At 33.6% G+C, this 11,229-nt stretch overlaps 1 protein-coding gene across 1 annotated transcript; it reads right to left on the minus strand.

Moving 5' to 3' along the window:
• Positions 1-3,294: 3,294 nt before the first annotated feature.
• Positions 3,295-10,294, minus strand: LOC124941617 (mitogen-activated protein kinase kinase kinase NPK1). Its single transcript, XM_047481960.1, has 17 exons — positions 9,845-10,294; positions 9,699-9,740; positions 9,522-9,587; positions 9,326-9,436; positions 8,740-8,820; positions 8,499-8,576; positions 8,319-8,401; positions 7,540-7,621; positions 7,329-7,429; positions 7,109-7,148; positions 6,614-6,673; positions 6,472-6,521; positions 6,186-6,387; positions 5,881-6,096; positions 4,922-5,199; positions 4,753-4,820; positions 3,295-3,842 (listed from the first exon to the last, which is right to left on the minus strand). Exons 1-17 carry the CDS (start codon positions 10,151-10,153, stop codon positions 3,736-3,738), a joined length of 1,974 nt encoding a protein of 657 aa, XP_047337916.1. The 5' UTR covers positions 10,154-10,294; the 3' UTR covers positions 3,295-3,735.
• Positions 10,295-11,229: the final 935 nt, after the last annotated feature.

Here is an 11,229-nt window from a genome sequence, read left to right on the forward strand (position 1 = left end):
TATTTTTGATTTTAAGTTTTAAATTAAAATAAAAGGAAAAGAAAACCCAGGGGTCAATTAAAAGAAAGGAAGAAATTTAGGGACTACTTTAATTTCGAATTAAATAATTAATTCGAAATTAAAGTTGTTAGGCATATTTAAAAATAAAAGAGACCTATGGACCACTTTGCAACTTCAACCGAAGTTGAGGGATGCGGATATAAAAGAAATATTCCCAGTCTCCGACAACCCCTCCGGCGATGGCGATTTCCGGCAACCCTGCGATCGAAGATCATTCTGAAGGCGAATCTTCCACTGGTCCGTTCATCACGTCTGAGTTCCATCTTCTTCCCACTGTAGTTCGTATGTTGATCCAGACGAATCTCAATCTCAAAGAGAGAGAGCTTGATGTCGTTTCTTCAAGCCGCAAGATCTCCGGACGCAACCTGAATCTTCTCCTTCGTCTAGCCGCCTGAGGTTGGAGTCGCACCTAATCTTCCACAGCTGAAGAAGACGCTGTAGAATAACCAGAACACAGCACCTGCACCTCTTTTTTCCTTTTGGCGAACACAGATTTCGGAATTCCAGCAAAAATAGCAAAAATGGACTGGAATCTTAAAACAGAAGAATTCTAATCCTAATCTAGACCTAAGCTATTCTCAATCAATGCGATTAACAGCTAAAGCTTAACCAATACAGTACGTTAATCAAGCAAAGTAAACAATCCAATAAGAACTCAAGTGAACTGCAGGTTCAAGCTTCAATAATGACTGGCATTGGTGTACAAAACCGATGCCTCAAACATAGTACTACGATCTACATTGAATAGACAATTACCTGAAGTGAAGAAATCGACAGAATAGATAACGGATCGGAGCTCTCCTGGATCTTCCGCGTGAATGCTCCTTCTAGTTCTGTTGTCGTGCTGTATTCGTTTCCTTTGACCAAAACCGAAAATGGAGTTCTTCTCTCTCTGGACGGAATCGGAACTGCTTTTCCTCGCGATGGAACCTGGATTTTGTAACTGCTCTCCAAGAACTGATCACTCTATCCCCTTTTTATCTTTTTGCCCCTTTTAACTTCAGGGTTGAATGGAAAATGGAAAAGGCCTTACTATCTTATTTATCAAAGTAATTTTGATAAATTAGATAAATAAAAAATTATATATACGAAATAAATTTTAAATCATAAATTTATAAATTCTAAATCCTAAATTTTAAATCATAAACTTTAAATTCTAAATTTTAAAAAATTATATCTATGACATTTTATTTTAATATTCAATTTTCTCTTTCCTCTCTCCACTCCCTTCTCTTCTATGAAATAGTAAGTGGGACATTATTTTTGAGATAGCATATCCGATTTCGTGATTGGAAATACAACTTAAAAAATCAATGGGATTTGCAGCCATGGGTTGTCTCACTTGTACTGGTCGGGTGAGGGTCTTGATGATCGAATCACGGTTTGGGCCGGTTCCATTGGAAAGGTACGTGAGTCAGATTTCCAACCCAACTTGAATCACCCAAAACCATCAACCACAGCTCAAGTTATAATTTTTTAGTGAAAGAGTGTTCAGATTAAACTTCTCAGGGATACCTTTCACTTATGACTGGATTTCGTCTAGATAGCGGGCACCAACGGGAGATCGGGATACACCTCATAAAAAGGGACTCATTTCCCTTTCCAAAACGTCTAAGATCATCGAAATCCGTCCAGTATTGGAGTCGGAATGAATTTATAAAGTTCCTAGATCCATTAGTAAATTGAGAATGTTCCAAAGATGAATTTTTTTTTACTCATTTTTCAAATGAGCCAATTTTCAACTTCAGAAGACCGGTCAACTACTCCCTCCATGGGGTTGACTGGTATTTGATCCGGGTTGACTCGTTGATTGGCGAGTTGACTGGGGTTTGACACGTTCTTTCGTTTTCTCATCTTTTGAGCGTCTTCTGCCCAAATTTATAAACAACAATATTATACTCAAAATTCAAGATTTTCCAAAACGTACATCATAAATGTGTCACGGGTTGGGAAAACATAGTCGTTATATAATTCGACCTTTGAATCGTTATCTTTTAAGCTTTTCTGGGTCGGTTTTCAAAAGATATATATATTTTTTCTTTCTCAGTCCAATAACAAACATTAGTATCGTATTAAATCAGATTTTTTTTCATTGGATATTTAAGGTGTAAAAATAAGGTGTCTACAAACACAATCAAATATGTAAACCATTTATTTATTGCAAGCGGCGGATCTCCTGGCCCGGTTGGTGTCTGCAATAATCAAAGTTTTCAGATGAAATGTAAACAAGAAGATACCTCATATGTTCATTCATTTGACCAATATGAGAAAGAAAAAAGAAAAAAAAAAACAAAATACACCATGCCCAGTATTATAGCAACTTAAAGATCGATACAGCAGCATAAATACAAAAGAGATTACCTTCTCCATGATATCAAGAACTTCAAATCCGATGAATAACTTTGCCAAATATAGTATATAATCCATTGAGATGAGGCTGTTTTGCATAAGTTATGAAGAACTGGCTTGCATTAGTATTGGGTCCGCTATTCGCTATTCGCCATTGCCAATATACCTCGTGCATTATGCTGTACAAAACCAGTTAAAGAAAAGAAAAGAGCTGTTGTTTATTATTTTCAGAAATCACTCAACTGAATGCAAATGCAGTAGAACAACAATTTCAATGATTTTGCCACAAAGATTTATTTACCTTGAGCGACTCTCTTATCTCATCATTGAACTCTTTGCCCCATATACTGTTACCTCCTTTGCCTGTTCCTGTCGAATCTCCACCTTGGATCATTAATCCCTTGATGTTTCGGTGAAATATAGTCCCATCATAGTCACCTTCCGCACATAGGGCCAAGAAATTCTATACAAATTCAATAGAGAAAACATTTTGGATCTTTGATTGGTCATAATTTGTGATAAAGTGTGTGAGTAGGATCAAACATCTTTTCTTTTACCAAAGCATGATATTTTTACAAAACTATATTCTTCCATTCTGTTATCAGTTTCAAAGATCACCTAATTCATATCTAACCTTAGAAAGCTGAATGGAGGATTGTAATGAAAATCATCAAACAAGTCTGTCTGTCACCAATTATTCTCAAGGACATTGAATAAAAGTGTGTGATGATGATTTTTCAGATAAGAATTTTCCATAAGAAGATTTTAAACTTTTTTTTTATGAAATCTTAGCTTCTAGAAGACTTTTCAATCAAAACCTTGGTTCTCATCCTACCAACCAAGATATTAATAAAAATTTTGCATCTCTTACAAAAATAAAATCTAAAAAGCATTATAAAAATGAAATATATTACACAAAAGTGGGAAAACCAAACATGATTAGGCACAATAATACATAAATATTCAAGCCAGGAAGATCCATAATAACAATATATGTTACAGAAAGAACAATTATTGGATGTGTACACACTGCCAATAAATAATAATACCAGTCTATAATCTGTATAACAATACTAATGTGAAACAAAAAGCAACACAACTCCTTGTGGCCTTTCTTCACATGGCGACCTTATAGTGGAGGAGGATGAAGGGGGGCGGATCTGCTGTTTCCGATCCTCTGTCCCCAAGTGTGCCCTTCTTCAAATTGAGAAAAAAAACCTCACATAAAATGTGAATGTGGATCACACGTAAATCTGTAAAATAATTCATTGTTTCTGCTGCCAATGGGAGTATTATACTTATGTTGTATATACATAAAATAAAAACTCATTTCTCCAATGCAAGTCCAAATCTTGACCTGCCACCCTTTATTCCATTTATAGAAGAATGCTCCTTTGGAGATGATGAAGTCTTTGGTGTGCTCCGCATTATCTCTGCATGTATATAAGCAAATGGGCGTGTCATTGATATCATCTTGTTTCGTCAAAGAATCCTAAAACTCTCGTAATTTCTACCCTCTATTTGTTTGGTTTGGATATTAATCTCTAGAAAGTGTGTGAATACACTTTATGGAATGAAAAGTGAATAACTAATTATTCTCTGAAATCCATCAATAACTCAAACATTTAAAGTTATTGTGGCTCAAAAGATAGTTTAGTAGTTAAATAATTCATTTTCCATAAATGGTACTTGTTGAGACTCATAAAACATTAGTAGAGCACATGAACTTATGTCTTGAGGTCATGAGTTTCAGTCTATAATTTCAAAATATTTTAAAAAAAAATTGTATTTATTGAAATTTAAAGATAAAACTCATAATTATTAATTTAGGAAGTAAACACAACCCCACGATACTAATTCCATTTCAACTTAAGGTGTTTTTAGTGATAAGCTCGTAACTTTAGCTTTCTTAGGGGTTTAAAACTCATAATTAAGTCTTTCAACTATTTGTTATTTATTTATGGGCTCCTTTAAGTGTCAAGAACTTTGAAATCACCCATTTTCTTAAAAGTGTCAACTGTAAGTGAAAATTAACAATAAATTCTTATGTGTCCTAAAAATAGGGTTATTTCTGGAAACATGCAAGTCCCATTTTGTGACTATCTTTTTCCCTTCTCTATTGTCAAAACATATTCAGAAACCAGTACCAGTTTTGAGGTTTCAAGATTATAATTTACATGAGAAGGAAAGATGTAATTTTATTACCAATTGTTAACTCTTTGTATAAACATTGTTTGTATTATTAGGGGTGGAAGACAACTCTAATAACACAAACTTTAATATTTAAAAAGAATAGAAATTATTATTATGATTTTTCTTCAGAGTAAAAAAAGACAAACTTACCTCTTGTTCTCTTAAGCTCTTCATCAAGCTCTTCTTTCCATCTTCTTTGTCTTTCAGAAAAGCTTATACTGCAAATGAAGCAATTTTACCACCAAAATTAACACAAGATGAATATGGTCATTTGAGTAAACAAATAAGATACTACACATACTAGCAATTAATTAATTACCTTGGACTAATTGGCTCCAGAGTTCTCTGAGCTTGCTCTAGAACTTGACCATGCATGACACTATCAGTCATCTCATTTTTTGAATGAACAACAGCTGTAGACAATCTTCTGCTAGGCATTTGCTTTGGAGACCTGCTTTTAGGAGGTAGGTTCAAGTTGTTCTTCATAATATTTTCTTTGTTTTCAATTTCCTTAACAATACTTGGAGAGTAAGCTGCATTCAGTGAGTTGTAGAACTCTTTGTATAATGGTGTCTGCAGCTTTTTCAGATCTATAACCTGCAGTATTGGAGTGAACAAAAGAGTCACATGTCGTGTCCTACTTGCTATCCTAGAGATCTATAATTTGTTGAAGAAATGTAGATGAGATGAAGAATAAGCTTTTTGAGGAGATAAACCAAATTTACTATTTCATTTATTACTCGGAAGAATACATATTAATAAGCTACTATCCCACTAACTTAGGCAATGCTTGATAACATAACTTATCTATCTATATAATTGAGTGCATTTGATGATTGTTATTTAAAGTCAACTCAAACATAGTTTAAAAAGTTAGGATAGAAAATCTTGTTTAATTTAATTTACGAATGATTTAACTCGATAATCTCAATAATATAATAAGAGCGTACAAAGACAGATTTAAAAAATTAATCACTTTTGTAACTTAAGGGTAAAATAGTCTTCTTTAAGAGTACTATCCCGACATTAGTTCCACATTTTTATCAAAACCAACTTACTAAATACTTTAAAGTTTAGATATTTTCATTTGGTTTATTCAATCTTTATTTTCAGCCACTTAACTATTTAACACTTAAAATTCTTATTCAACATTCAATACATAATTTTAGTTTTATCAAAAGTAAATATTCTACTAATTACCATACTATCCTAACAACTATATCTTTCCTCTACGGTTAAATGCATATACAAAGTGAAGGTCAAAGAACGCAAAATTACCTTTGCATCAAGAAAATCTTTAATTTTGGATTCAGTTACTTCATCATCGTCGTCCTCAGTGACTAATGACCCGTTGGGAAAGGTGAAATCATGTGTTCCAGGGCTATTATTATAAGTTTGACTCGCCAATAAGTCCATCCGACTTTTTCCCAGCTCTGGACTTCCATCAAACTCTGATGGGAAATCATCATTAGGCTCCAAAATGGGGTTGAAACTCTAGATTAAATGAAATAAGATATCAGTACAATGATAAAATTACAATCCAGCAACAATAAAGGTGTCTAGAACCATTGACGATCACATACCATGTTGCAATCCTCCGAAATTAAAGCAGAACTGAAATTTGATGAAGCTCCAGGTAGAAGAAGGTCATCGTCATCTATCCGGCACATGTCATCATCACGGTTGCTTGATTTCCAGATGCTTTCATTTCCTGTAAACTTCTCTGGATATATGGATGAGCATCTCATACTATTCTGAGCAGCATCGAGCCCCATACAGGTTAAACTGATGCAACAGAAAATGATGAAGATTATGGGCTGTGTGCTTGGGAATAAATAGCTACAATTGACAATAAAGAATTGTGCTTACGAGTTCTTAAGGCTGATTCTGGCTGTTGCCATCTGTTTTCCATTATTTTGCTATTGATTGTATAATTATAGTTGGTCAGACATTAAATCATTGTAAAGATGAGCATTTAAACCAAACGAAAAACTTGTTTAGATATACTAACCATAACTGCTGAATGTAAAATTAAGGGAGTTTCCTGATGCTCCCTTTTGACAAATGGATGCTGTACCGAGACAAAAGAACAGCTTTGTAAGAACTTTTATCGTCATATCACAAACATAAAAAGCAAATAAGCCTATTTGGAAACTGATATTTTGTCATAATAAAGATCCCATTGGAAAATCGCCAAGATAAAGTAGAGAGTAATTTTTTTTTCGTTTTGTATAAGATTTTTTCTTGATGATGATGAGATTATTTTTTGTTCATGATCCAAATTATATTGTGTTTTTTGTTGCTTCATTTGTTATACAAATTATTTTTTAGACACTGATCTAAATTATAGTGTAATTTTTTGTTTTATCTGGTAAAGATATTTTTTCACAATCATTTTATAGATCATTGTGAATTTTCACAAACGTAACAAATGCAAAATTTTCAGATAGTGATCAAGATGAATAAAATGACAAACAGGTCAATTTAGAAGTGATAAGTGTTAAACCTGTAGCAGCTCGAGTGCAGTGGATCTCAAGTTTGGTTCCCTGCAAGCACACAAATTAAATGATCAAATGTTACAAAATGCAAGTGACTAAAGCTTAGGTTGAAGAAACCCGAATCCTTCTTTTTAATATTCCATGTTTCTATTAGGTATCAATGTGTTGCCACAATTAGATTTCAAGGTGGGACAAAAGAAGGAAAAGACGAAGATAAAGAAAACATACTTCTGCAGACATTTTAACAGAAAATCTTTTGCATCGGGAGATAAATGTTCAGGGATGGGTGGATGGGATTTAGTTGTTCCAATATGGAAAAGAGCAGCAACCTGAAAGATAGACAATGTGAGTCACTGGAAACTGGATTGCACCATAAGTCCCAAAATGTGTATTATGAACTGAAAGTGGAGTAAGAGTATCTTAGTAGTAGTTAAGTCACCTCCTTAAACTGCTGGCTCCATGGAGGCTCTCCGGTAGCCATTTCTATAACAGTGCATCCTACACTCCATATATCGGCTGAGCTGCAACATTATTACAACAACAAAAATTTGAGTTCAATCAACTAATGTTGAGAACCACGGGGGGTGTTAAGAAAATAGTCCATGTCACATATCAGTTTTATTCATATTTCTAGACTTTAAAAGCATTCATACCAATTTTATTCACGGTTGAGTTGTCAACATTGTTAATGTTTATTTTCCATTTTGGTAATTTACTTTCACAATAGTTGTCATGACTTGTTTTGTAATGATTTTGGTTTTCCCACAGTCGGATGCGACCTTGTGACCTTCGCATCTTTTTGTGGATCAATGAAAAAGAATCTTAAGTAAATAAAATTGTAACATGAATTTATCATATGCTACCTTTGCAAGATTTGCACAACATGAGACAATTTGGATGGTTCTCTATTTTTTTTATCTAAAGCTGTTATATGCATCTTATTCTCAAATTTAGATAAACTCATATATATAAACTTTCAAAAATAAAAGTCAACCTCAATTATACCAAATAGGGTCAATATCTTTTTTCTAACACAACTCTTTTCAGGAACCTGTGTAATCTGGACACAATATATTGTGCTTATAGTGATTCTTTAACTACTAAAATAACAAGAGCTTATAGTGATCTCTGGCAGCACTTGAAAGCCCAAAAATGTTAAAGTGCCTCAGCTTTAGATAGCACCAATACTCCAAAATAGAAGATGCATTTTTAACTTACTAGCTATGGCCAGTCTGAAGAATAACCTCGGGGGCCATCCAGTAAGGAGTACCCTTCATTGATTTCGCACCTGTCATGGTAGCCTATGATAACACAGGAAACTTGATCAGATATGATCCGGATTAAACCTATGAGAGAGCAAAGGAAACAAGGAAATGAGAATTAGATAAACTTCTTCACCAATTCAACGACTTTTTTGGATGCACCAAAATCTGCAAGTTTAATGCAACCCTTGTTATCTACAAGAATGTTGGCCCCCTGAAAAAACAAGAAAATTCTATTTGTAAGTAATCAATGCACCTCAGGATTTTTGATATATGTATACAATGATGCAAGGTTATTCAAGTAAGCACATTATATGAAATCTGGATGAGTGGATCACACACAAAGAGATCAACAATATGAAGAAATCTGGAAATACCTTGATATCCCTGTGCATAATTTCATTGTCATGAAGGTATTCAAGTCCCAGCAACAGTTGCTTCGTGTACATTCTTATGACCTGTTTATCATGCCAATTCAATGAGAACAAATGAATAAGAGTTTTTAAATATAAGGGTAATCAGAAGAATTATGTAACTGTTAGACAACTTTTCTTACTTGGTTTGGTAACTTATCTCCTATCATATAGAAATAATGTTCATAAGCTGTGCTAGTGTACACAAGTACATATTTGCATTTACATAAACAATAAAGCTATACTAGTCTAAAAATAATTTGCATTTGTCTTCTATCGTATAAAAGGAGAAGAAGCAATGTGATATTCATCACAAAAGTAACTTCATACCTATATTGTAAAAAAAACAGTGGGACTTCTCAGATTTATGACCTCCATACACTATAAGGACTAATATTGTATAGCATACAGTACAGAAAGTTTTGTGGGAGTTGAATGCTGTGGAACTAATATGCATGTATCTTTCTTCTAGTATGTTTTGGAAAAGCCTATATTGAATTAATAAAGTATACCAAACAGTAAGATAATCTGACAAAGAAACCATGCTTACAGATTCTGGGAATGAACCAAAATTTCCAAGAAGTGAAGAGATAGATCCACCCGGAACGAATTCCAACAAGATATTCAACGATTCATCCTCCCTGCCTGTTCCCAGGTATCTCTTCAGAGATCAAGCCAAATATATTGTCAATGACCACTCTCAGCAATATTTACCAGTTCAGTACAAATTGAGGGAACACACGTACCACAATGTTAGGATGCTTGAGATTCTTAAGCAGCTTCACTTCTTCCTCGAGTTCTCTAATGTGGGACTTTTGAAACAAATTTTATAAAATTATCTTAATATGAGATTCTACATGGCAATTTCCAATGGTGGATTATCCTACATTAATAAATAAACCAATCAAAGCATCAAAATTCACCTGTGTCTTTTCCTTTGAAGCATGGTTTGTTGCAATAAGAACCTAAAGGAATTACACCAAAAATTTGAATGATTAAGCATCAAAATCTTGTAAATCCTTAACTAGATACAACCTATTGTAGAGTTATAATAAAACAATAAATTAACCTGTTTAACAGCAATGAGCTCCCCGGAATCGAGATTCATTCCCATATAAACCCTACCAAAAGCACCGCAACCAATCAACTCACCTTTCCTCCAACGGATCGAGGGTGTATCGTCTTTCTTCATCTTATACGCATCAACCATCCCTGAAGCCGGAAGTGCAGGAAGTTGCGTCTTAGAGAAGAGTCCGATTCTCGATTTTCGAATGCTGGATCCAATTTTCTCGACGAATCCTCCAAAACGACCTCCATCTTCGCCGTTAGTTTGTTTGAACACCAGAGATCGACGAACTGAACCAATAAAGTCTTGCATCGGCGCGTTCTCTAGTTCTAATAACGATTCGATTTTGATAATTTAAAGGAATATCAGAACAAGAACATCAATCTCTAGTGAAGAGCGTTGCATCTGCAGAAAGTAAGGTAAGATGAGATAGAGAAAGAGAGAGAGAGAGAGAGAGAGAGAGAGAGAGAGAGAGGGGGAATATACAAGTACTTGTTTTCAAATGAAAAATAAACAAATCTACTAGACGTTGGAGTCACTATTTTCTGATTGCGCCTCTAACTTTTCATGGATCTTTCAGTCTGGTCCTCTAAGTACATATATTTTCACTTGAGTCCAAATATCAGGAACATTTGACTATTCGCCATATTTTCAAATGATAATTGCAAAGAGAAAACTGTTATTTTACCTTTTGACTTTAATAATTATTTATTTCAATTTTAAACTCAAACCTTTTTTTAATTCATTTTGTATTTGTATGTTTTTGGTGTTATGTAAGATATTTTTGTTTAAAAGAATATATTAAAATACATTAAAGTCTAATTTTAAAAATATTAAACTTTAGTTAAAAGACATTATAGTTTAATTTATAACACGTTACATTTTAGCTTATAAAATATTACAATACATTTTTTAAAACATTACATTTTAGTTTATAAGACTATACTGTATAATTTTAAAAAAAATATTACATTATAGTTAAATTTTAAAAAATATTATATTACATTTTAACAAAAGGATAGGATCGGTGCTAAAAATAGAGACTAGGGTCTGACTATGGATAACAGCTTATGACAAACGATTTGAATTTAACTCTGTTAGAAGTTAAAATCTGTTTTTATTCTTCACAAATCATTCGAACTCTTGAAACGGTTTTAAGTGCGGAAGTATTCGTCGGATTTGAAGTTTTTAACCAATGAAAGATGAATGACAGAAAGTAAAGAACACAGGGGTTGTTTATGGATGTTCGGAGCAAACCCTCCTACGTCACTCCTTCTTCCACAGCCGGAAGGATTTCACTAAAATCTTTGAATCAAATACAGTTTACTGAACTAGCTAACACTCTGTTGAAAAGAACAATCTCTGTTCAACTTACAATATTATGAACA

Source organism: Impatiens glandulifera, chromosome 6 (assembly GCF_907164915.1).
Source record: "Impatiens glandulifera chromosome 6, dImpGla2.1, whole genome shotgun sequence".
NCBI lineage: Eukaryota > Viridiplantae > Streptophyta > Magnoliopsida > Ericales > Balsaminaceae > Impatiens > Impatiens glandulifera.

Bases quoted from the DNA above. Each gene is read 5' to 3' on its own strand.
- LOC124941617 (XM_047481960.1), bottom strand. From the start codon at position 10,153: ATGCAAGACTTTATTGGTTCAGTTCGTCGATCTCTGGTGTTCAAACAA. The intron at 7,430-7,539 runs GTGACTTAACTA...TCTATCTTTCAG, and splicing joins GGAGCCAGCAGTTTAAGGAG to GTTGCTGCTCTTTTCCATAT. The intron at 6,097-6,185 runs GTATGTGATCGT...CATTTAATCTAG, and splicing joins TTTCGGAGGATTGCAACATG to AGTTTCAACCCCATTTTGGA.